The 27,442-nt window shown below is 39.7% G+C and overlaps 1 protein-coding gene across 7 annotated transcripts in view; it reads right to left on the reverse strand.

Moving 5' to 3' along the window:
* Positions 1-27,442, reverse strand: part of PPP2R2C (protein phosphatase 2 regulatory subunit Bgamma) — a 161,199-nt gene that overhangs the window by 113,147 nt on the left and 20,610 nt on the right. For 2 of the 7 annotated variants that reach the window (XM_064151501.1, XM_064151502.1), the window contains exon 1: positions 189-278. The exons of 2 other annotated variants lie outside the window; for them this stretch is intronic. Coding sequence is in view for 2 of the 5 variants with exons in the window: in XM_064151503.1 (XP_064007573.1) it covers positions 189-258 (70 nt within the window). In the remaining 3 variants the exon portion in view is untranslated. Of the gene's footprint in view, positions 1-188; positions 805-27,442 lie in introns of those variants that run through there. 3 more of the 7 variants (XM_064151503.1, XM_064151497.1, XM_064151498.1) reach the window with 3 other exon arrangements.

A 27,442-nucleotide genomic window follows, 5' to 3' on the forward strand; every position in this document is an offset into this window, starting at 1 on the left:
GGCAGAATGCTTTGGGGATTTAGCAAATTCCTACAGATTCCATTGCTACATCACACAGAAAAACGCCCTGGAAGACTCCTTGCTTTTAAAGAAGAAAAAAGGCACAGCCTACATCTTCAAACATGACAGTGCATTCCTGGCACAGAATACGCAATGCAAGGAGAGAACAAGGACAGTATTCAGGTTACCTTCAGTCACATAGTTGTGGTCTCGAAGAAAGCCGTGGTTAATTTTTCGTGTGTCCGTGTCCTCGCCCATTTACAGCAGGATTACTCAGCATGCCTATCCGCAGTGGACTGATAGCATCAGCAGAGGTCGTCACAAGAGCACCATCCATGCTGCCACTGCCTAGCAGAGGCGGAGAACGCACTGGGCTACTGAGCACAGCATAATGAGAGCTAGTGATGCAGCACAGATTTGGGGAGGGGGGAGGGGGGTGAAGAACGAACGGAAAAAGAAAAAAAAAGATACTAGAGGGGAGAGAAAAGGGGGGGGGGGGGGGGGGGTTGGTGTTAGAAAAAGAAGTAAACGGGAGAAAGCCGGAGCGAGAAACGGCTCCGATAAATTAGGAATGCAGAAAGCCAGTAGGGAGCTTCCGCGCAGGGAACACAGGCACTTCTCCCGCAGTTAAAGAATAACCCAATTGTTTAGTCAGGTACTCCTTAAACAAGTGCCCACGCAGAGTCTTCTCCAAGTGCCTGCTGCTGGGGACCTCGCTGGATGCTGTAAAGTGGCAATCAGAGTACTGCAGCAAAACCCGCCCGGAGAAGGCTCCGGTTGCTGTTGCTGCTGTCATATGCCTGTGCTGCATCAGAGCAGGCCCCTCCCAGCCAGCCGCCCGCTGCCCAACCGCACAGCATCTGCATCTAGGAAAGTGAAAAATGAGACTGCAGGTAATTATTTTAGCTCTTCTGCTGGTAAGCCGGGCAGTGAAAAAAATAAGGGAGGGGACGAGGGAGGAAAAAAAACTTCAAGCTGCTTAAGTAGGTTTGCATTGACATGTACTACACACCAACGTGTGGGCACAATTTTGTGCTAGTCAATACTGTCAGATGCAGCAAAAGCAACAGTCCTTCAATGTCAGCCTGTATAAATATTAATCCAATTGCCAAATATCTGCCTATGCAAATAGAATTATTACAGGCAAGGCAACCATTCAGGAAGCACAAAATAAAATAACTATTATTATTTATCTTCTCCCCTCTCCAGCTCTGTAAATAAAAGACAAATTAAGAAGTATTTAAAAAATGATTGTCAGAAAATAATCCTTGGGTCTTTCATGAAGAAGAAAGCAAAGCTGGACAATGGGAATATTTGCAGGTCATGAGTTTTTCTCAGACCTGCTACTTTCACTCCATCACTTTGGAGAAACAAAGTTGCAATCTGTACACTCAGAAACAGGAAAACAAGGAGAGGAGGAAAATTACTCATTTGTATTATGAAGTAAAGCTTGTTCTTTAATCCTAAGGTTTAATGAGTTATATTACAACAAAAACCTTTCAACTGAACAGACAAGCATCTACCTTAAGCTTTCAGTTTCTATTGATTAAACCGTGAACTGTTTGCTGCAGCAGGTATAAGCACCACTGAAGTTCAGAAATTTGAATAGCAAATAAATGGCTGTGTCCCAAAACCACCACTACAGCATGAAAAGGGAGTATGCAATCACAAAACTAGTGCAGAGGAGAAGAGGTCAGTGCTGTGGTTTAGGCCCTGGAATTGGACACAAAAAATACAACTCAATTGTCAGCATTACTACAGCATTCTTTGTAATCCTCCATGAATCTTCCACAGTGTTTCTTTTTAACAGGCAAATTCAAGTACCCTGTTATTACTATAAAACAGGCTTGTGACTTTGGAAAAGTAGAGAACTACATAAAGATCTGCCCAAGCATAAACATCTCACTTCAGGCTGAAGTAAGGTCAGGAGAGAAAGAACACCTTCTCTGCTTTCTCATTGGTGAAGGAAAACTAAAGCAAAACCAAACCAGAACCCTATTCATTGTGACAAGTTAGTATGTCACTATTACAAAACACATTTGAGAAGGTGGGATAGTTTACAAAAAAATACTTGCACCTGCACAGGACACATATTATTTACATGCAGCTATTGTAGGTGACAAGGCCAGAAATGTTATTTCTGCTTTGAGAGCATCAGTCAGTACTGTGGTGGTACTGACAGCTCCCCAGTGCCTGCCCTATCCTCTTCAATTGTTTGCTGTTGCCTCTGCTCTAGCTTGTTCCTATACCAAATCCTGCCAACTTCTGGATACCCTGCCTGCTTACACACTGGCAGTGTGCACTTTACAAGGCTGTGCACAAAACCTACTCTCTTACTCAATTTGGAGGGTAAGCTGCCAGCAGCAGCATCAAACAAATCAGGACCTGTTGCTTCCTCATGGACATGCATGGTCTGATCCATAGCTGAAGCCTTAGGTACAAAGTGGGCATCCCAAAATGAGGATCCTGTCCTGCCAGCAGCTTTAGGGGGGTGGACCAACCTTGAGTTTACTCCTCTGAAATGTCTACCTTTTCACTGGTAGAAAGTAGAACATAAATATTTGAAGACAATACAAGTTTCAAAGTAACTGTAGGAACCCATAAATAAAATTAATGAAAAATATACCTAGAATTTGACTGAAATAGGAAAGAGGCCTTGCAAATACTGACATTTATTTTGTATAAACCAACCCTAATCTATGTGATGAGGCTGGTTTATCTTGTCCTTTCTTAACAATGCCTAAGAGAACAATTTTGCCCTTCCACATAAGCTGAATAGTCACTGCCCTTTATTTGTCCTCAGTCAGGTAAAACTATGATTTCTATGATCTATTAATTTGAGCCTAATTCCCTTCTTTGTAAGATGTAATTGAAGCAGGTAGAGGTGTTTTCATTTTTGCAGGAGCCAACCAGCAACAGAACAAGGGGACACAGTCTCAAGTTGTGCCAGGGGAAGTCTAGGCTGGATGTTAGGAGGAAGTTCTTGCCAGAGAGAGTGATTTGCCATTGGAATGGGCTGCCCAGGGAGGTGGTGGAGGCACCGTCCCTGGAGGTGTTGAAGAAAAGACTGGATGAGGCACTTAGTGCCATGGTCTGGTTGGCTGGCTAGGGCTGGGTGCTAGGTTGGACTGGATGATCTTGGAGGTCTCTTCCAACCTGGTTGATTCTGTGATTCTGTGGCTCCCATCCAGAGATAATTTTCTCCTCTTACCATTTGAATTAGAGAGGTTCACAAACAGCTTCCTTAGGCATCATATTTGGGTCAGATCATGCTTACTTTGTTCTTCCAACTTTCAAGTTTAAAAAATCTCCTAAGGAGGAACGGAATGAGGAGGAAGCCTTTAACAAAAATACTACACAGTATTCCCTGTGTGTATGCAAATGCTTTCCCCAAGATTATGAGCCAAATCCTTACTGTGTGGCAAATATTAGTAGTCCACTGACTTAAGTAGGTCAGTTCACATGAGAAAGATTAACAAAACTCTGCTCTGAATCTGTAGCATGCTGCAAATTTGTGAGACGACGCTTGTGGATAACTAGCTATGCCATTTTAAAATGCTACTTATTATCAGTCCCACTGATAACTCACATAATTTGATCTGGTTGAATACCCAGGGAGAGGATGGGGCAAATGAACCTTTGATCAGAACCGTATCAGTTATTTGCACTTCCACAGTAGTTCACAGTCCTGCTCATAAAACAATGCACTAATTGAGCTGAACATGGTACAAACACAGAAATAAAAGTGTCCTATCTGAAAGAATTTGTAAGCAAACTGTAAAATGGAAGAGCTACATGCATATCAGCAGAGCCATTTAAGTAAATAGGAAATCTGTAATGAGGATGAAGTCCTGGGTTTCAGCTGTCTTCTAAAGAAGGACATTACAGACTTTGTGGAGAGCAGCAATAACCAAAAACTGGATTCAAGAGCTTGAAAAATAACGGTGTAACAAGAATGGAGAGAGTTGAGAGGTAAAAGGAAAAAGACTGGGTAACAAGTCAAGACCTCCCCAGAGATGGAAGAGGCTAAGCACATCAAAATGTACTCTAAAGAGTAAGATGTTCAGTGAAAGTATCAGGAGACAGTGAGAGGTAAAGGGGAAAGCAAGAGACAAGTGCCGGGATGAGACAGATGCCAGTACACACTGCAGATGTCAAGTAAGAAAAGAGTTAAAAGGAGCACAGCAAACAAAAAACTGGACTTGTGCCAGGAAGATAAACATCTGATAAGTTAGGGAGACAAAATTATTTGAGGAGAGGTAGACACCTGTATTTCACTTTGTCAGAGTTTTACACACAAAGATTAAAAAAACAGTGGAAAGTAGAAAAGGGAAAAGCAAGGAGCCTGAAGATATTCAAGTACATCTCATTACAAGATGCCTGCTTGCAAAGCAATTAATCTCTTTGTGATAGCAATGAGTGTATCATAAATTACTGTGATAAGAGGTTCCCTTATAAAGAAAAATCCATATTCCCATACATTTCTGAAGAGTCTACTATATATTTGTCTAATAGCCAAATGTAACATGCTGTACAGCACTACCATTCAATTTCATCTTTGATTCCTTGACAGTTAAACACAAACAAATATACTGCTGAAAGTTAACATGAAAAGTAATAAAGGAAAAAATTTATCAGTCATGGCTCTCAAGTAAAATTAGAAAAGATATACAGTTTTCTGCCTACTGGCTTGGATCTGGTCAGAGCAAGCCTGCAGACAAAGAGCCAAAGCTACCAGACAAAAGTCAAGGACACATTTGCCATGGGGAGAAGTGCAGAAGAGCCCAAATCATATAACCCTGAATGGCACTGAAACAGTGTATTAGAGACAGGAATTGCATCTTTTCTGTGTCCTTTACCAGTTTAAAATTCACCTCTAAACCAAATCCTGCAATCTATTAGTTAATGAGAACAAAGAACCAGCTAACAAGAGCATGAAGAGTGAGTTCTGCACCCTCTGGGGGCAAAATTTCATCTGGCATATTTCAGAATAGCATAACAGATTCTAGGTTTAACCAGAGAGATAGAAAGCAAGGTTGCAAAATGATAGGCAAATGAAAATCAGAAAGAACAGGTAAGATGTCCAAAGGAAAAGCTGACTTTCTGGAACTTAGTAATTTGGAGATTGACTCGACTCAGAGACTACAACAGGAATGGGAAGAGTGGTCCAAGGGAAACAACACAGGATGGGCAATCAAAGATAGAGCACTAATTCCATCTGTGAGACTTCAGCTGAAGTCTTTACCTCCCTTCTGCATCTTTTTCACTCTCCCACTGGCTTGTCTGTTTCAATAAAAAAATTACATGGGCATGAACACTGTCTTCCCTACTGCAGCTACAAATGGAGACCAGTGCAGGACCCCTGAGCAATGCTGATACTCATAAAGATATCGTTCCCTCACTAATAAAGCTCATCTGTTCTTAAAACAAGCTTCTCTGTCCTCCAGAACACAAAGCAGTTTACTTCAAACAGTATCAAAAAGAAAGTCAAGGTAGAAACTGCAGCCTCTTAGAGGAAGGGTTCAAGATGTGTCCCACATAGAAAACCTGTAACTTACAGCGCCTGGCACATTGCTGGGCAGACAGAACTGGAGCCTGAGATGGAGGGCAGAGTTGAGGACAGATGTTGAGACAAATGCTTCCAACTTAGCCTTTACTTTCAACAGAGATTACTCTGCTCCCAAGTTTCTCAAATTGAAATAGAAATACAAAGATATTCCAACTAAGAAACATTACATTGGGTTTGACATCATTGCATTACACACTGCAGAAAGCATTCTACTCATTTTGCAAATTCAGTTTAATTTTACAAATACTTTAGACAGTTAATTAACTCAAATATGTATAACATTGCTTGCATGCTGGCTCATAATGAGTGTATGAGGCAGCAGGTAGCTTGTTAGCAATGTCTGGTCTGTAAGGGACATCTTCTCTGCAAAGTGACACCCATGATAGGATCCTCCTTCTGAATTACCCCTGCAATGCCAGCAGCTCACTATTCAAACTAACAGTGCTATTACACCCTTCTAGGCACACGAAAAGCAGAAAATGTATCCGTGCTATTAAAAAAGTACAAACCTGCTAAGCAGCAATAGGTCCTAAAAAGAATAGTTCAAATCCTGCTGGAAAGGGCTGAAAATAATAAAACAAGGATGTTGCAGTGGCTAATCACAATGAACATATCACAGGCAGCAGAGCACACAGTGCCAGAGGTTGCTGATGGGCACTGTCACAACGGTGGAGCCTTGGGAACTGAACTGCTTGCTGCCTCCCCAGCACTTCAGCCAGCACACTGTCAGAAGTGGTTTCCAGACAACGCCTATCACTCCACAGCCAGGCAAGGCAGCAATTACAAAACTAGCTTCATACCCTAAGACAAGATGACCCACATCCCAAATAACTTTGTGGATGTCAGAAACTGGAGTGGAACATGAAGCCTGCTGAGACAGGAAAGCCTGAAAAGAAACTAGGAGAGAACCTGTAAATATGATGTGAAATAACCATAAAATCACTTGGAGGCACTGGATAACCCAAACAAGTTAAGATATAAACACAGATCAAAAAGTGGCCTGAAGAAAGGAATTCAGAGCAAGGACACAGGCACTGACAGAACTGCTTTAGACTTTGAAGACATGTTTGTGTGCATATTTCTGCAAGAAATGAAGAGGGGGAAAGAATCAAGTGATAAAAGTATTCAAACCTGTGCTGAGGGTCTCACACATCCTTCCTGAATCACAGCAGACCAAAACACACATTTAAGCAGAATATTGACACTGCACCTGCGTCATGAGGCTACTGCACAGTCAAAACACTGAGAAAGTTTCTAAAACAGCTTCCAAAAATCTGCAAACTGAAAGGAGTAAGATGGTAAAATATGGAAATCCTGGAGAGATGGAACTTTAACAACTTCAACAGAAAAAGAAGAGAAGAAAAAATAAGAAGAGAGCGAGAGGGAGGGAGAGAGAGACAAGACACAAAGAGAAAACTTTCTGCACAAGTTCTAGAGAGGAAACAGAGGAGATTCTTATAAATATTATGAACTGTTATAGAACACCAGAAGCTGCCTGAGAATTTTTAACACCTCTAAAACATCTTTTGAAGCTTAAGCAAATAATTACAAATCAAATCAGAAGATTGTATTTGCTTTTGCATTAAAATCAAGTCACAGCTACTCTTCCTAACATTTCAGAATTCTTAAGTATTTCAGGAAATAATAATTCAGGACCAATTCCTGCAAGTCTATTAAACAAAATCAACACACAGGATCATTTATTACTGTCTTTGCATTCCACACACAGCTATACAAAGATGACAGCTTTGAAGGGAACACAGCCCAAAACACTGTGATTTTCACAGGACTGCAAAGAAATGACAGACCACATGACAGGACATTCATCCAACTCCTTCCTTCCACCAAAGTGTTTAATTAATTCAGACAGGCGGTGTGCAAACAGCTCTTTCTCCAGCAGTACCTTACACCACAAGAGTAGTTACATGCTTCTCTTTTCTACAGCAACCCAGCAGACATGAATCTAGGGATTCAGGAGTGCCTGCTCTCTCCAGTCATCCTGGGCCAGTGAGAAAGAACTGCTGGAAAACAAAAGCTGCTCCAGAAAATGATGTGGTGCTAAAATTTTTCTTGTACATAGATTTTACTGCAATATTGTTGCTACAGCTTCAGGAGAGAGGAAATATCTCCAAAAACCTTCCTTGCATAAATATAAACAATGATTTTGCTGTTAGACTTTCCTCTAGAACATCCAAACACTTAAATTACTGTAGAATCTGAGTTACAGTAAAAAAAAAATATCCTGCACCTGCTCTAAGAGCTGCAATCTCTGAAATAATACTTGGTAAAAGAGAAGCTAAAAATACATTTAAGCTATTTAAAAAAACAAACAAAAAAAATCCACCTAGCAGAAAACAAACACATAAATATTCAATGGTGTCAGGAAAAAAAATCATTTGTAAGCAAAAAGGTAGAATGAAAGCTAGCACTGAATGAAAATATAGGTTTGCAAGATACGCTAAACTCAAGATTTTGAGGAATTTGAAACCCCATACCACACTGTAGTAAACAGTAAATACATTGAAATGCTGTGTTCCACTTCTGGCCATTCTCATATCAACAGCAGGAATCAAAATGCAGGAAAAAAAAGAGAACTCAGAGATAAACAATGACTGAGAAGACTCCTGAAGGAATAAACTGAAAGGAATATAAGCCAGAGCATCAAATGACATCATTTTTATTGTGGCTCAAGACAGTCAAAGGCAAATTCAGTCACAGGAAAAGACATTGCTTATTTTGAACTATAATTACAAAAAGAATAGAAGTGAAAAGCTATTAATTGATTTTGCAACCTAGTAAAGGACTAAGCACCTCTAAATGAAGTGTTGCAATGGAAATGGCAGAGGTGCCTAGCCCCAAAGACAATCTGGAAAGGCAGGGTGAAGTACTCAGCTTGGCCAGTGCAGAATGGTCAGCTCTGGGGGGAGCTCCCTAGAATCATCACCCTGAGACACTAAACACAAAGGCTTACATGTTCCTACTTAGAGTTCTGAGGTCTCAGATAAGATCACCAAGGAGACATGCCTGCTGATGTAAGACCTGAATGTAAGTATAGCCCTAACATCTGAATATTCTCTGAGAAAACTGGGAAACAGCCATACCCTATTATATAAGGTGAGAAATCCTATGGAAAATTCAGTGCCACTTCCTTTTTTGTTCAAGAGAAAAAAAAATGAGTGTGGACATTTGCCATACCCCCTGCTTAAGCTGCACCAGCTGTTAAAAAAAAAATGCCCTATTTGTAGAACCAGAAATGATTCCAAGTCAAAACCCACAAATTTACGTATTTGAGATTGGGATTCTCATCACAGCAAGGAAATTTAGGGGGCTTTTGAGCTGAACTTGAGGTCAGTTCAAGTTTTTGCATTGTAATTACTTTATGCACCTAAGAGAAAATCATTCAAATAGGATCTTTAATCCACAACCTGGTGTAAGAGAAAGTTCAGCTTGCCAAAAGAGGGAACAAGAAGCCTCACCCAACGCAGGCCAAAAGGCCTCAGTGTAAGCTGCTGTTGGAAAAGAAAGGTCTGCTAAGCAAGACCAAGCCCTGGCATGTCACTAACCACTGCAACCAAAAAAAAAGGGGGGAGGGGTACCCACTTAACAGTACAATTTTTGCTAAACTCTGCAAAGTTATATTTAACCTTACTGAGAGCTAGACAGGGACTAGTGTAGTTGCTGAGCAAGCATAAATGCTAAGCCTTATAATATCTATAGTCTGTAACTGAATGAACTAATTTCAACTAATGAACTGCTGAGCCAGCACCATGAAAAGAACAGAGCATGGGAAAAGTAATGCAATAATGGTATGCCTAAGACAATTATAAATCTAAGGAAAGAGAACCATGTGTCTATGTCTCAAGGAACAAACCCCTAGGGAGGAGGGAGGAAGACCATCTATGGGACACCATGCCCAAGGGCACAGTGACCAGGAACCTGAGGACTGGAACGGAAGCAGTAAAACGGGAAGAGAGCAGACTGGGAAATCAGGGTAGCAAATCAGCTCAGGACAGTTTTGAGGATATAAAGAAAATTCAAAAGTCAAGGTGGGTGCAGTAGAAGAGGATCAACACTCCAGAGCCCAGCAGAAGAAAATTGATAGTTGTGGAGGTCAACAACCTTGATGCACCTGCAGGCATGTCCTTTGATCCTCCATGCCATGAGTGTGGGCTGTAAGAGCCAAAAGAGGGGGGGCTTGCACACCTTAAAAGACTTGGGAGAGCTGAAGCATCCTGGGGGGAAAAGTCTCTACCACAGCCATTAAATTAAATATGTTAATGACTGTAGGCTACTCCTCACATCCACTGCCATTTATGTAATCTCTTTGGTTATAGAATCCCCCTGCCAACACACTCACTGTCATTCTTATCTCATCATTACCCACCTCACAGGCTGATTGCTGGGACTGCCTGCGATCCCAACTTGTTCTGATTATCCCATAGCTAAGTACCGCTGATTCCTAGCTGTCACTGCTCTGCTTTGTCCATAAATATCGCTAACCTGCATAAGCTGTTAAAAATCCTATCTGCCTCCTTGTATAAACAGTCTTATTCCTTGCTAGATAGCTGTTGCACACCCCCTCTATAGCAAAGCTAACCCACATTAATAAGGTGTCAAAAGCATAACAGAAAATATATACAGTTGCATTTTCTGTTGGGCTAAATGTATGCATACAAAATGTACTCTAAGCCTGGTTTGTGCTTCCAGGATAATTCCCTACTTAGTTTCAGAGGCTTTGTTGGAACAACCTTGTAAGTTTAACTGTTTCCACAAATAGGCAGTCCACGAGCTTGGTTACATACGTGTATTTGTATTTAGCACATTTGAATTTAAGCCTGCACCTAATCTCTGTTTAAGGTCTAACCATGAATCTTGTCCTTGCATCATTTAAGCACTTTTAAACATTTTAACCAGATGCAGATAGATTAGGAAAAATTCTTTTAAGCAAGATGTAGCAGAAACCTCTGGCAGTAAGCATTCTGCGCAGCTCTATTTAAAGAAATTTAATCTAAAGATTTACTTGGCAATGTACTTAGAAGTGTAACTTCCATGACTCCTTGGACAGTAATTAAAAGCAGCTTCTTAATTATTCAATTTATCTATAATAAACTGGGATTTTTTTTTTCATTTGCAGCAGTGTAACTGATAGATGTATTTCAAGTCCACCAGAAAATGTAAGAATAAACCAGTAATCCAACACGAAATCATTTCAGAGAAAGCACAGCAAAGTATCTATCTGTACTGGTAAGGAAACAGAAAACATAAAAGCCATTTAACCTGACAGTTTAAACAGAAGTTCTTTAATAATACTAACCAAATCCCTTTCTAAAAAACCATGTGTTGACTAGCCACTTGCTCACAGCACTGGAGAGGCTGAGAACACAGGGGTTTGGTCTCTACTTCACATATATAAAATAACATTTAAGAACTCTAGGTTCTGGACTCTAAGTCTCTCTAGGCTGAAGTAGGGCTGGAGCTTCAAGGCCATAGGGAGCAGCCTTGAAAACCAAGGAGGCAGAGCCTCTCACTTCTTAGCAACAGCTCCAGCCTCCAGAACTGCAGGTCTGGAAGCCCACATACCACATTTTTGCTAATCTATCCCCCGTTTTGCACAGCTGCCACATTCAGCCTCTGCATTTCACTAAAACAACCATTTTTAACTGTAGACATTTTTGGTAATTAAACCCTTTTCAGTTTATTCTGTTCAAGTCAAGGCTTCCCCAGAAAGCTTTTTTTTTTTTTTCTTTCCTTCTTGCAACACTACACTAAAATAAGTTGGTAAAAGGTCTAATGCATAAGAATAAAAAATCTGCAATTTTAATTTACTGAGCTTGATTCCTTTGCCTTCACTTCATAGCACAACCCTTGACCACACAGCGCTCACTCTAACAAGGATTCGTTAAGATTTCACTTTACTGCAGCAAGTGATGTCCTGTAACTAGGTCTCCTAAATATCAAACTTCTGAAAGACTATGGAGGATTTTTTTGCCAGGAACAGCCTGTCACCAAGTTGTACATGAGCCAGCAACACGCCCTTCCCTCAAAGAAGGGTACTGATAACTTGGGTTGCATTAGACAGCACACTGCCAGCAGGCGGAGGGAAGTGATCCTTCAACTCAGCACTGCTGAGGTGCACGGCCGCAGTATTTCGAACAGTAACAAAGGAATAAAAAGAGAACAAAAGAGCTGTAATTCTACACCGCATTTCACAATCCAATTCTCCCTCAGTCACTTCAACACCAACAACAATTTGTGAAGACTGTAAATTGTCCCATCCTCTACTTTGCAGCTTGTCTATACACAGTTGTGTCCTGTAAAACAGCCCTGGCCATCATAGGTGGCAGGTCCAGCCAAGGCTTTCAGACCACCCATCCCCACACCCAGCAGTGAGGACACCTGGGGATGACACAAAAGCTACCAGAGGATGAACAGTTGCTCTCCTCCCTTCTCTTCCCCAGCTTTGGGTGTCCCTGAAATGGAATATTCTTTTAGCTTCAAGACCATTTCCCTTGCTTCTCTCTTACAATGCCATTAGACCTCTGAAAACTTTCACAGTCACCTATCATGAGAAATACCAGTCATAACAGTGATTCTTCTAAAACCCGTTGCTGCCACCACCATTTGACTTTGTGCCATCAAGAAGAGCCTATCTCGCGCCTGCTTCATTTCAGGGTAAAGAGCTGATACAGTTGCATTGCCTATGCCCTATTTGGAAAACAAAATAAATCCAATTACAATGGATTCACAACAATCTAGACTTTGACCCTGAGTTTTGACTTGGGCTGCCTTTTTCTGTTTGTGAAGCACTATAATTGTTTACATACAATACAAATCGAATCTGTGGCAGGCAAAACCAGGACTCTGCAGCCTCCGCAGGTAACCTAGGGTTAGAGGTTAAAACACATTGACATCATGACAAATTGCTGTAATTTGAGGAATAATCTGAAATCCTGCTGGGACACAATTGGCTCTGTGAGCCTAGTTGTTAATGATAATAAAAGCTGACACAGTAAAATGATAAAATTAAGAGAACACCCAGTAATATAAGTACCTTCAACATATGACATTGACGATCCAGTTAAGGAAGCTGGTAAAAATCTCATTGGCAAGTAACTTAATGCTCCATTTCCAGTCACAGAAGTCTCCACTCCTTTATGGAAATTAAACCACTAAGTGCTTTTGTCCTCTCTTGCATCCTGTTTGTCATAATTTCTAAAACACAGAGTTTTCATAACGTCTTTGGTAATGCAAGGTCGTAATTCCACTTTCTGATTAGTTTGTATCTAAGTACCAACAGATACAAACTGCAATTTTAATGTGGTACCCCCATGACACCTTTCACCGGGTCTTTGACATCCCATAAACCAGCTGGCAACGTAAAATATAAATTGGCTAAGTGGAAGAACAGATGATTCATTAATTACTTACTCTGTACCAAAGCAAGAGAGACGAATTTTACAGCATTAAATAGCACATGTAGCTCCCCATGCTGCGCTGTCTCTCTTTTCCTACTTTGGCCCTGAGGGAGAAGCACTGCCCACTGCCCTCTGCCCACTGCCCAGCACCCGTGTGCCCAGCCTGCCCTCTCCATTTACAGTTTGTCTTCAGTCTCCCACCAAGACAGAGTAGTTGAGGTTCCGGTGCCAACAGTGCTGCCCCTGGTGCCTAACCCCTGTGGCATGTGGGTGGCCCAGCAGTGCACAAGGGGCCTGGAGCAGCAGGTACACACCAAGTGAGGTCCAGAGAGGTGGCTGACAACAGAAGTGTTGTGGGTCCAGATGACTGGAAAACCTCTGGAGAAGCTGTTTCAAAGCAGCTTTGCAGTGAAATGCTTCATCCATGTCAGACAACTTCCCAGCAGCTTGCTTAGTAGGTCTTATGCTGCAGTAGCCATGGTCCCTTTTGGGTTTAATCTGGTTGTGTTTGCTGTGGGGTTTATTTTCTTACTACACAGTCTAACTTTGAGGCTGGACTAGGTCTGGAAGTAGGCTGGTTAGAGGTAATTTTGTAGAATGCCACTGTGGTAGAACTGCTTCAAAGCCACATAGTTATTACTTCGCCTACAGCAGACAGGCAGGAGGTGCTTTCGTGAGCACTCCATGGCTTTTGCAGAAATCTCTTATGGCTCTAGTGCTGTTGGAGGGACGTTTTTAAAGGTTGGACTTGATATGCTTAGAGATTGTCTTTTCCAACTGAAACAATTTTATGACTCTATGATTGTGGATTACTGCATATCACTATAAAAGCATCACAAGATTTTTATTCACTCTTCCAACTGAATTGTATCTTTCACAGGCCTCGCACTTTGGACCGTTATTCTCAGCTTTGCAGGATCAGGGGATAATATCTTCTCACAAATACCACTTAAGAGACAAGTAAGCCATATGCTGTTATTGCTAAAAATCACACAAATCCCTAAACTAAAGCTAACAGGTTTCTAACCTCTCTTCTTTCTGATAGTATAGTCAATGGGAGGTAGGGGATTTTCCATGAAAAACTGGCCATGTAATAAAAGGAATACAACAAGGGAATAGGTAGGTTGGCAAAACCTAAGAAACCGCTTGGATCTGCCTTAGATTTGCAGAAAGACTCATCCATCCTTTGGACTGGATCCCGTGATAAAGTCTAAAACAGTAACAGCACTGATACCTGGCTTGCTTCCAACTCTTTTTCAGCTTAATCCCTAAAATAAGCACTCAAAATTGAAGATTGCAAGGTTAAAAAATGCTATGTCTTTATTCCCTATTAGTAGCCAATTGCTACCACTACCCTTTCTTATCATACAAGAAATGAAAGCAGTTGATCTGCCTTTGAATGGCAAAATGCTTTTTGCAATTATTTCTAGTATTTTACATGACAGAAAGCTGTGCATAAGGATCCAAAGCTGCACACTCAGCCTGGTATCTTTGTGCAGTGGATTCTGAAAGTAGCTGCTGTTACACAGGATATTCAGTATTTTTTTGTACACTTGTATGTTGCACAACATATATGTGTCTGAAGGTTTATAATATTACCTATCAAAGATGTTCTAAAGTGTCTATTAGGGTATTTTCATAAGGTATTTTTTCTCATATTATTTCAAATAAGATCTTGTCTTCCCTCTACTGCTCTCTATAAGCAGCAGCTTCTCACCGACACCTGACAAAGAAAGCATAAGGACCAGGCCAAGCAATTTTCTTCTTAGGATTTTCTTTTGTTGAGGCTTCCAAGACCCTGTCCACAGAACAGAAAGGGGAAATATTGCCCAAGCAAAAATATGTGCAAACTACGTTGTCATTCAGGGCACACGATTTAGCCACATCACAGCTGATAAGGAAGAGCAGCATGAATCCCTTCACTGATGTGAAGCGTATTGAAGGAACAGTTGTAAGACAACTTCATCAAAAGCATTAAGTTGCAAGGATAAATTGATTGATTTGGTTATTTCTTCACCCAAAGTGTTGTCACTGATCTCTGTGTTTCCCAATAGGCTTCTGTCAAGTTCTGCAGACTCCTCATAAAGCTATTAAAGTTCTCCAGATCAAATAGTTTAGAAGTTCCAAGTTCCTGTATCAGGAATAGTGTGGCCAGCAGGACCAGTAAAGTCCTGCCTCTGTACTCAGCACTGGTTAGGTCACACCTTCACTACTGTGTCCAATTCTGGGCCGCTCAACTTGAGAAAGGTGTTGAGGTGCTTGAACGTATACAGAGAAGAGCAACAAGGCTGGTGAGGGGGATGGAGCACAGCCCTACAAGGAGTGGTTGAGGGAGCTGGGGATGTTCAGCCCAGAGAAGAGAAGGCTCAGGACAGACCTTACTGCTCTCTACAACTACCTGAAAGGAGGTTGTAGCCAGGAGGAGGTTGGTCTCTTCTGCCAGGCACTCAGTCACAGAACAAGAGGACACAGTCTCAAACTGCACCAGGGCAGGTTTAGGCTGGACATTAGGAAGAAATTCTTCACAGAAAGAGTGATTGCCTTTTGGAATGGGCTGCCCAGGGAGCTGGTGGAGTCACCATCCCTGGAGATGTTTAAAAGGAGGCTGGATGAGGCACTTAGTGCCATGGTTTAGTTAATTAGAAGGGTTACATTATAGGTTGGACTCAATGATCCTAGAGGTCTTTTCCAACCTGGTTAATTCTGTGATTCAAAGTTTGAAGTAATTTTCCAAGACAAAAATTTCCTAACAAGACTGTCTGAAAAATGTCTACAGCCAAATGTGAACTGTAACCAAACACAGAATTAATTACAATGAAAAAGTGACCTGGCTGTAAAAACTGGCATATGGGAACAGCCTTAATTATTTGCTCTGTCAAAGAAGAGAAAAAGGTCAGTTTACCCAATTTAATTTTCTAGTAAGAATAAAATATTCTAAATACAAATCTATTTTAAAACTGTCCTACAACAGAGTAACTGTTATTCTACAAAACTGATGAGCACTTTGCTCTAATTTTACACCACATTTTTGCAGCATTCTGCACCCAGATTTTTCTCTGTTTCCCGCAGCACTGTATAAACACATCAAGGCTCCACACCACAGACTGATCCCATTCCCTATTTCACAAAGACCTTCACAGATTTCACAAAGGACTCCCTCTAGAAGCAGTCTGATTTTTTTTAGTATTTTTTCCATGAATCATTATGCAAGTTTGAGGCTCCTCTTGTTTTGTTCTTATACCAGCAAGCATCTGCTTTGGAACACTTGGCGCTAAGTCCATATTTCTAAAATTCAAGTGTTTTTCTAGGCACATCCCCAGCCTTTGCAGAAAACCAAAGATAGAATAAAATTGCAAGGGTGCTATAGCTTCTTATTCTGATAGCATCATTTAGAAAAAATTATACATCATAAGATACAAAAATTATTATTTTACTCCCTCTTAAAACAAGAAGGAAGAGCTACAACTTTAGAACACAAATGCCCAATCCCACTACAGTACACACATTAAAGGAGAACATCTATTACTTTTACCAAGATCATTTAAGCACCACATAATAATTTATGATGAAAGACAGAAGATAAATTCTAGAAGATCTGCACTGGATTTCTAGAGAAACTACTCACAGTCTGAAAATTGTTACTAAAAATAGACAAGACAAATACACCATGCAGTCTCAAAAGCATCATCATGTGTCTGCTATTGAGACATTAGGCCATCTAAAGAAGCAGCTGATCTTTACCACATAAACAGATGTTTTCAAATCTAGGCTTCTGAACTTTGAAATCTGTTCAGAGAAAGAACCAAAACTGAAGAAATGTGATAACAATATAATTAATATAACTACATAGTAATAGAAGATATACATAATAAATTTAAAAATACATTTTTATGTGTTTGAGGTTTGGGGGTTTTTTTTTTCAGTTGTCAAAGAAACAGATGTTATGTTTTCCAAAGAAGATTTAGAATAAATGAGCATTAGAAACCTGACTGTGTCTGAATAGGAGTACTTAGGGATTACAGAGTTCATTGCAAAGGTGCAGAACACAAGATAAATTCAGATTTTACAACCAACTCAGCAACACATTTGAACCTGGATTTACAGCTCCCACTGGGAACCTGAAGAATGAAAAAGAAGCCAGAGGAAACCATGACATGACTTTTTCACAACATGCTTGCACACATATAAAATGTTAACAGCTAAACAGAAGAACTACAAGTTACTTTCTCCTTCTTAATGCAAGCACCACAGTTTAAGAGCGTGGATGACTCTATGTTTCCACGTGAGTAAGGACTCACAGCCCAGGGGCCAGGCTCTGCAGTTATCAATCCTGGAACGGCCTTTGCATGAAACAATTTTAAAGGATAAAAGCTACAGAATCTCATAATAAATAAGGGTACAGCATAAATTAATACTACTAGAATAGACAGGGTATTGACCTTACTAATACTTTAATTAACTCAGTACATTTAATACATTTTAATACTCTTGCTCAAAATCAGACACGCTTTTGGAAGTTTATGGAGAAGTCACCTGAACAACACCACTAATATGAAACACTAAATAGAATGGCATCTTAAAGTCATATTTAAGCTAGGTATATAAAGTTGCACATTCTGTGACTGACCATTACCTAATATTGTAGAAAGATCTGAGGTCTTTACTACATGAACAGATTTGGAAGTTGGCTTTTATGTCTCATCATCTAAGCAACAGCTAATGACTTGAAAATCAGAAGTTTTAGGGACAAATCAGGGGGAACAGACTCTCAATTAACTGTCTGTGTTGGTTTAAGATGACTGGCCCCACCAGGAGGGATAAGGGACGGGGCACAGAGCAACAAAGCAAGCTGGATTGCATACTCTGCACCACGCTGACATCACGCTTACTGCATGACAGGAAAGTAGTTGAGCAGCACTTATGGGACTTGTAATACATTCTATAGCTTGTAAAGTTCCCTGTTACAGGTTTTTTGTGTTTCTTCCCCAGTTCCTGGGCTGAGGTTCAGCCCTTTTGTTCCAGTTTCAGTTTGAGCACAGCAGTGGCAGTTTTTGAGTTTCATCTATGTACGCTGGTACCTTTGGCCCTGTTTTTGTTTGTTTGTTTGTTTTCCCTTTGTGCAATCTGATATTCTTGCAGTAGAGTAGTAAATTGTCCTTATCTCAACTGACATTTTGGCTTTCATGGGTCCTTTCCTCCTTGTCCAGCAGGGGGAGAGGTGGGGGGATGGAGAAACCCGCTCTGTTGCAACTGGACTGCCAAGAGTCAGCCGTCAGATTAGTTAAAACCCAGACACTGTCATGACTTAGAAAATATTTTTATGCAAGTTTTTCTCACTATCAGTGAGGCTTTCATCTCTCATTTTTAAAAACATGCTGAACTTCGAGTAAACTTTAGTCAGGATTTCAGCACATGACCCATTTTGAAGCTGCACCTTACTCCATAGCGAAGATGCACATTATCTAACACAATACAAACAGGTCAATGCTTCTGTTCTAGTTCTTTTTGTTATAGCTAAAATCAGTGCGGACTAAAATTAATACACACAGCAGATAAAGAAAATAGAGGTTATTACCATAGCAATACTCAAGAGATACAATTAGGTCACCCAAAAAAAGGGAAAAAAAGCAGAAACATCACTTCAGCAATAGGCACTATGAAAGGATGAGTTCAGCAACTGCAAAAAACAACTGTGCCTTGAGCAAATAACTGTTAAACAATGAATGGAAAAAGGTGCTCAGCAAAAGCAAAAAAAACCAAAATCAGTAATCCATATCACCATTACATTACTGAAGCATAAAGTAATATACCAGCATGCCTCTGACTTTTAAAGAGAAATCATTTAAGCAGAATATTGGTAACATATTCGTAAAACTTCAGCAATGGAAAGGTAAGGAGCTGCCAGAATCCATTTAAACCTAGAAGCCAAAGTGGTTTATACTTCAGCTCACAAATTTAATGCCAATTTTTTCTACATTTACAGTGTGCTCCATATGGCATGAAGAATTGTTTTTAATTGTATATGTGATGCTGCCCAAGTTAAACAACAGTGTTTGGCCATGGTTCGCAATTTTCTTGTAATCACAACTGATGGTGAAATAAAATCCAAAAATATTGTGAAACTGATAATCAGTTTTAATTACAAACCAAAATGAATCTTCTTATTGCTGGTTATCACATAGAAAGCTTGCACATAGACGGTGATAGCCATGGGACGTCCTTTCTGTTCTTAACAGAACAGAAGAAATCCTCTGGCTTGTTGTTCTGCCCTCTTCCCCCATTTCATTTTCTTCCCAGATTACTCAGTTCTGGACACAACATTATTGTGGTACTGATCTCTTGAACAGGAAGAGCTGTGGGAATTTGCAAGAGGAAGGAGAAGGACAATTTCAAAACAGACTTACAGAGAAGAAACCTGATGAGGATGTAATGGACTTGAACCACAAACTATTTAAAAAAAAAATAAACCATAAAAGCTCAGATAGATAATGGAAAAGTAATCTAGATTTGACCCAAATCTATCACTGCAGCTTGGTTCTATGAGTATAAAAATGTGGCAACTGGAATGAAATAAATCTCTTCTTAATTTCACCCTGGGAGGCTGAAGCTGGAGTAAGTTTACTTAAAAATTAATAATAACAATAAATAGATTTTAGATCAAAAAATGTTTCTTCAGAAACCCTCTGTTTCCTCAAATGCTCCCTGTCCGTGCCCTCTGCAAGGAACAAGATGATGTCAAACACACACACCTCTTGCCTCAAGTTTGTCTGCAGGTGATGGTGAAAGAAACAGAGACTAAGAAATTGTTTGAGTTCTCTTCAAGCTTGATTCACCATGAGACACTGATGCTGCAGTGCACAGGCTGCATAATCAACATTTATTTGCAATCAGGATTCTCAGCACTTGAGGCTTGTCTTCCGTAGTCTCACAATTTACCTCCTCTCCCAGTAGCACTGCTCACTATGGCTGAAAGCATAATTTGCTATGCTAATGCTTACTGTAAAAGCAGTAAACATGGCTTCTCTCCAAAATAGCAAGATGGAAGATTATAAAGTCATAATTCCTGATCTTCTCATAAAATAACTGTCCAGGCATTCTGTTCTCCATCTGCTCTCTGGTTATCAATCTGTGATACACCACCTCGTAGCAGGGACTCAAGCTGTGAGGGAGGTGCCCTGTCAGATTAAAACAGAAAGACAGCCTTCCTATGCATGCTGGGTACTAAGACTGGAACAGTGCTACTAATGCTTTTTTAAACTTCTTCAAACAGGGGCATTTTAAGTAAGAGGATGAAAATTGATATGCAATTCCAGCTACCTAAAATAACTTCAGAATATTTAAGCAGAAGCTATACTCCTTGTAAAATTAACCTGAATTACATCAGACCATTACATTTTTCTGACTGAATCTCCCCTCAACACAGTAGCTGAAGCCAGATTTTATCATAATAGCTCTCACTGGTTTATTGTCTCCAGCTTCCAAATGCCAACATTTTTGTTTTAAAAAGACTTTTGTGACTCAGTACTATCTCATGTTGCCTCTGTTGAATTCTTCATGCTTGTGTTTCAGCTGGCACAATAAAGGCATAGCTGCAGCTTGTTCCATTATACTGGCTGAAGCCTCCCAGTCTGGGCTTTTGTTCTGTAATCACCAAGACAGGAGAATGAGAGGACAGTTTTCATTATAAATATTAAGAAAATACTTTGATTCACGCTTTCAAAGCTAAATAGGCCATAAAAAATAAAGACCCCAGTTAGTTCCCATTTCCTCTCCAGAACCTTCTAATTAATTTTCCATTATAAACGGAAGGTTAAAGATAGGGTAATTGGCAAAAACTTTACTGCTGACAGACAGAGTGGTCTATTATGCCCCCAGAAAACACACCTTGCATGACCTCTTTTCAAGCACAAGAGATCTATGAACAACTCCTGGTGATATCATTTTAAGCAAAGCTCTCTATGCAATACTGCCCTGCTCAAGTTACTTTTGTGCTTGTATGCTTCTGAAGCCACCAAGCTTCCTCATATGCAATACAGTTAGCCAGCCAGCATTCCTCTGAACTCTGAATTCAGTGTCTCTAGGCAGCCAATGCAGCTCATTCACAGCAATGATCATGACTTTTCCTTCTCCAGAGATGCAAATCTAACCTCTGAGACAAAGAAAATACATTTAAAAATACAATTACTGTTTTAAATGTCTTGGACAAAAAAAAAATCTGGAAATTTGCTGAAACAGAAATAGCTAATACCTCTAAATGGTATACAGACGTGGAAGGCATCCATCTCAGGAGTTTCCAAAAAGGTGACAAGCCACTGGAAATTGTGGCTAATTCATATTGCTTCAGTGTTGCTTCTAATTAACACAGTTATTATTTTGAATCCATAAAGATCAATGGAGGAAAGAGTGATGAGTTTCAGCAGCTCTGAGATTCATAAGCAAGACTTGGCCTGACCTCCTGAACACACCACACAATTTCTAACTGAGTAAACTAGATCAGGCAGGGCAGCAGGATAACACATTCCCCACTCAGCCTCCAATGACTCTACACTGTTCTGAGTAGATATGTCTCTTACATTTATTCTTGCTAACAAGTTGATTTTCCATCAGCTGGTTAGCTGAAGAGACAAACCACTTCCAATTTATGAAATCTATTTTGTTGCTTTGCCATTAAAAGTGTCATAGATTAGCTACATTTTGACCCATTTCTATCATCTATGTCAGCTTAGTCACCCAGTTCTACTGGAGCTACTCGATAGGGATGCCCTCATTTTTCTTATTTTGTGCCCTATGAACACATTTAGCTCCATTTTCCAAAACTAAAACGTTTCCTCATCAACATTAAAGATCTTTTTTAATTGTCTTTTTAAGGAACTGTGCCTCATTTTATCATATTTACTCACACTATTTCTTGAAGTTAAACCTAGGCTAAAATATATCCTCATATTCTTAATTAAGTTCCCACGTCAACTTCTACCATCCAGAAATTGTGTAAACTGCTTTACTTTTATGTAAATAAAAAAATAAATCACATATGGGAAATACCATTTTTCCTATCTTCATTCCCAAGTCCTGGCAATAGGCCCACTTGGCTTAGGAAGATGATTTTTGATGAGATAGAGTTAAAAAAAGAGACAAGAAAAAAGAACACACAAGAAAGGAGGAGTTCAAAAACGCTGTTCAGAAACTCGGGGTAAAATCAAAGAGGGCAGAGCTCACCGGGTGGCAGACTTAAGGAGGGACATTTTGGGGAACAAGAAGAGAAGCCATGGGTGTGACAGCTGTAAAGGGAAGTTCAGAAAATATGTGGGTGACAGATGGGGGAGAAAACCCAGTGACAGACGACAGGAGAAATACTCAGTATCTTTTTCATCCTGATCTTTACAGGAAAAACTTCTGTACCTACACACATGAAGCACGTGGGAGGCTGGGCTATGTAATGTGAATATCCCTTCAAACTACCATCCTTCAGACTAAGCCACAAAGCCAAATACTCAGAGATACTGCAGAACTGAAGCACGATAAAGAATTTATCTCATGCTCATCATCCACTCCTAGTCTTTCTTGTACTGTCTCTCCAAAATTGAAGCTAGATACACCCTTCAAAGAAATACTCTTGAGGGATTTGAAACATGTAATTTACTTGCTCCAATTATCATTGTGTATCAGTATGAGCAAGGCACTCTGAAACACAATTTTGTTATTCTCTGCACATTACAAGCAGAAATACACAAACTGTCTCATCAATCAAGGCAAGACTGGGGAAATATGTTGCCAGTAGACTTTAACCGCCTATAAGCACCGATAATTTTATGCTGTTGAATTGCTCAGTGCCCTGTAGCACTGCTGTAAAGGAGAAGCAAGCAAACTAGAGTCACACTCAGAAAGAACTGGGGAAACAAAAAGGAAAACACTGTTCCTCTAATATACATAGGTCTTGTATCCTCACCACCAAAGCATGAGGGACACCTCCCTACAACGTGTTTCTGGATGCTGTGCATGTCAGGTGAAGTTTGCTCTCTTATGCTCTTCCCTGGGAACGCAATGTTTCAGGAGAAAGTGGTTTTTAACACTTAGGAAGTTGTCTGACTGGAAAACATAAGCATCCTTTATGCAAGGATAGACAAGCAGAAAACATTTTAAGAAGAGAAGGTGCTTTTACCTTGTTTAGAGGAAAGAATTTTGCTTTGAGTGATTTCTTTTTCCACTGAGCAATCATAAAACATTCTCATTCTACAGAAAATATAGAACATGAGATTACCCAAAATGTTCCTTCTAACTTCCCAGAGCTGCCAAGATGGAAGAGTGTTATTAAACTTGTTGCTTTTAAGATAATGTAACTCAAAAATATCACATACGTAGGAACTTATCTACAATATACTTACTTGTGCCTGTTCTCACCTAACCTGAACCTTGGAAGAGGCTTCATCCCTTCCCCCAGAATAGTCCTGCAGCAGTTGTTTCACACCATCTCAAACAGAATGGTGAGCAGCACAGCTGACAATACTATTCCTTTAGCTTGACAGTTACTGTCTAAAATTAACCTTTCCTATTTAGTTACTTAATCTTCCTACAGTTCAATTATGAAGGCATTTCTTATTGAGCACTGTATTAGCTTATAAATATTAATGAAATCATAACCCTGCATTGACCCAGTGTTCTCCTGATCTATTATTTTAGTCTATATAAAGACAATTTAACTTCTCAATTAAACAGACAAAATGCTGTTAAAAATCCTGTATGTCTTCTATAAATTGGAGAACATAGACCATGGAAATAAGTAGCACTGGGTTGTATTAGGAATTCACTGAAAGGGTTGTCAAGCACTGGAACAGGACGCCCAGGGACACAGCTGAGTCACCATCCCTGGAGGTATTTAAAAGAGGTGTAGGTGTGGTGTTGAAGGACATGGTTTAGTGGTAGACTTGGCAGCATCAGGTTTACAGTTGGACTCTATCAACCTAAATGATTCTATAATATCTTTTTTCACCTGCTACAGCTCAGAATCAAATTTTATAAAGAAGGAACTACTCTGGAGATGAACCATTTTCCATCTGGATTTAGAGTTTGATTTGGTGTTTTCCACTCAGCAACTACTTTGTCTTTTTCTAAGTTACTAAGCTAGATAAAGCTTTTAACACTGTAAGAGTTATTGCTCCAGTTTTCCATTTCTTAAAGAAATATTTGTATTTTAAGTGTCACATTGGATTAAATGAATAAAAACAAACAAACAAATCACCATTTCTGTGGGGAAACAAAACAAGCATGGACAACAGTGAAAACATCTGCTTCCAAATAGTCAAACTAACTCAATACTTAGCATAAAGATGGGAGTTCTGCCTCTATCAATATATATGAACTCTGAGGCAGCTGTCATTAACCTTCCCATAGAAACCTACTTGCAAATCTGGTTTAAAATGGACTTTCCTTGCTCAGAGCAAAACACAAAGGAATCGATTCTCTATAGTCAGTGACCCATAAGCCAAGTCTTCATTGGAAAACTTCTTGCTAGTGAACTCTATGAATCTCAGAATTCATCAGGCAGACAGAACCTGGGGTGTTTCTTGGGATGTTTTAGTACTAAGGGTTATAATCTTTAAGGGCTTTTTAACTTTTTTTTTTAAACATTGGTGCCAAAAAGACTGAGATAGGTCTTTTGGGGGCTTTTAAAAAACATCTCATTACACTTTAATCCTCTTTCTTTTTCTGCAGCAAAATACAACTCTGCACTATATATATATAAATCAGAGTCTAAAATAGGAGCACAAGGGTCTCTTCCTCCCAGACTCCATCCTAACCCAGCTCCCTACTATAGTGACACACCTTTCATCTACACACCTGAAATCTGCAAGGTCTGATTTGTATGATAGCAGCAAAAGTTGATGCAGTAACCTTCTAGTGCAGTAGCTCAGTTGAAAGTTATTAGGTAGAAGAACACCCTATAATGCCAAAGACCTGACCAGGACACAATTCTGTGTGAATTGTGATCTAGAGAGAAACAACTACAGCATATTTTTAACAAGCTTCATTTTCCTCATTCACTGAGTCATCTTTCACATGTATTGATGCTTAAAAGCCATAAGGCTTTTTCAGTGCAGTGAAACAGAAGGGTCAGCCACAAAGTGGCCAGCTAAGAAGCAGCCAAGGGCTCCATGATCACTGAAGGCCAGAGAAACAGTCACCACTTCAAATAATTGAAGTACAGCAACACAAAGCTGTTCAGAATAATGGGATTTTTTTCCCCCTTGGCTAATTAGAAATCAGCTAGCTATTCCAGCAACCTGCATGTGCTTAATAAACACTCACAAAGGGTCAGGATATGAAGTGACATTGTTTGATGCACAAACCAGGACACAAGAGCACAGGGAAGATCACAGTTAGATCATCCCTCTGGCTGACACTAGCTGATGATGCCAGCTTGCCCCAGCTTGGTGAAATACAAGGAACAAAGCTAGCAAAGCTGACTTTCTGGTGTTACTCTGCAATTCCAGACAATTTCATCAGCAGTGAAGTCCTTCCTGGGGTTAGCAACTCACAGACCCAGCATAAAAATACCTTCTAAAGCCATCCAGAGTGCAGTGGCTATGCTCTGAAATCAGTGACAGTTCCTCCCCCTTCACTAATATAGTAATAGTCATTACCTAATTAGGCATAAAGCATACTGACATGGGGCTTCATTCATCAACAAAGCGTCTGTGCTACCTGTTTGATTACTAGAAGCCACGGGCAACATTAAGGCCCTCTCCTACCTTCCTAGCTCTAAATCCTCATCTTTCAAAAGCAATCATGACAATCTCTCATTCTGATCACATAAAGAGCTCCTCTGGACTAAAAGATGAGTGATTAAATGGTGTACACAGTTGAACAGAGGAGTACCAAATAACCAAATTAAAAAAGGAGTATTTGTACTTCAGCAGCATGTTTCCTAGCAAATTACATCTGATATATAGCTCCCAGCCTTTGACTGGTAACAGATTACAACCCTAATAGCACCAGCCACCTAAGACAGAAATTTCTGTGGTATACCAACATGCCAGACCAAAATATTGCATCTTTGGGGTAATGAATTGCTTCTTTCCTTTGATTTAATAATAATAAACCACCAGTTTGTCATAACAGTTTCTAAGCCTGTTCTTTTTTCTTCCAACACCTGAAGCATTTTATCTCTACCACAAAGAGTTACTAATAGGTCCTCTAAAAGCTTGAATGTATTACCAAAAATGCCATATCTGCAAGAGAGGAGGACACAGCTACAAAGTGAGTGTTTCTGTGTCATTTGCAACAAATTTCACTTGAGACAAATTAAACAGAAAATTAGTAACAGTATTTTATACATAAATCATCTGAATAAACCAGTAATTACTTACCATATGTGGTACATACAGAGAATATCTTTTTTCCTTCATAAACAGCTTTTACAGAAATCAATTTGCAGGGTTGCCATCTAATTCCTAAAACAAAAAACCTAGCCAAAACACCAAAATCTTTACCTTTTTATTTGAAAGAAATGACCAACACCACCACTTCCTAATGCAAAACAGCAAGTGCTCTACCTAACCAAATTTTCTGATGACACAGCAGACAATAACTTAAGATTTCCTTTAGTATCTATAAGGTAAATAACAGATCAAAATTCATGAACTTCGTGCCCTTGAACTGAAGATTTACATGTAAGCCAAAGCAGAACACTTTTATTTAATATATACTCTGAAAGAGGAGCTCACAGCTTCAACTTGACAACTGAATAGGCATTGCAAAGACATCTGAGGGCATAAGCCTTCTCCAAAGGGATCATGGTACCAGTTAATGTTAAACTAGTTTAAAAGCTAGTTTCAGATATAAAAATAGAGCTTCAGAAAAAGCCAAGAGTCTTGATGTATTGTATCAATACTCTTACCACAAGTCTAAATCCTGCATATTTAAATGGCATTTGAACACTTAGCTAAATAGAAGGCACTCAAATTATGAGCTACAGCTGTAAAAATAACAGCTGCTCTACTTCTTCTTCCTTGAGGATCTCATTAGATTAACACATATGTAACACTTATGATTTATTCATTGCTTTCTGAGTAGAAACATAAAGTAGCTAGACTGAACTATAAAAAACAGGTTAGTATAATTTCTCCGATTAACACACTTGAGAAATAGCAATATGAACCCTCTCAGCTTGTACAGGCTTTTCTCATTTTAGAACAGCTAATTTATGCACATGACTCAGTTATCACCACACTGATAGATTAGGCCAGGAAAATGCAGCCAACAGCTCTCGAGGAGCATCTTGCTCTCAGCTTTTAAAAATCAAATGCAGAACTGTAAGCTCTAAGCTCTAAATACAACAAACAGAGCAGGAAGCTTTGGCTTTCTCTTAAGCACGCATCCCTTAAGCTGTTAATTAAAAAATAACTAAATAATTTAGGAGACTGATGATTACACCTAATGCACTGGAGTGCTACTGTGAAGA

Source organism: Pogoniulus pusillus, chromosome 11 (assembly GCF_015220805.1).
Source record: "Pogoniulus pusillus isolate bPogPus1 chromosome 11, bPogPus1.pri, whole genome shotgun sequence".
Lineage (NCBI taxonomy): Eukaryota > Metazoa > Chordata > Aves > Piciformes > Lybiidae > Pogoniulus > Pogoniulus pusillus.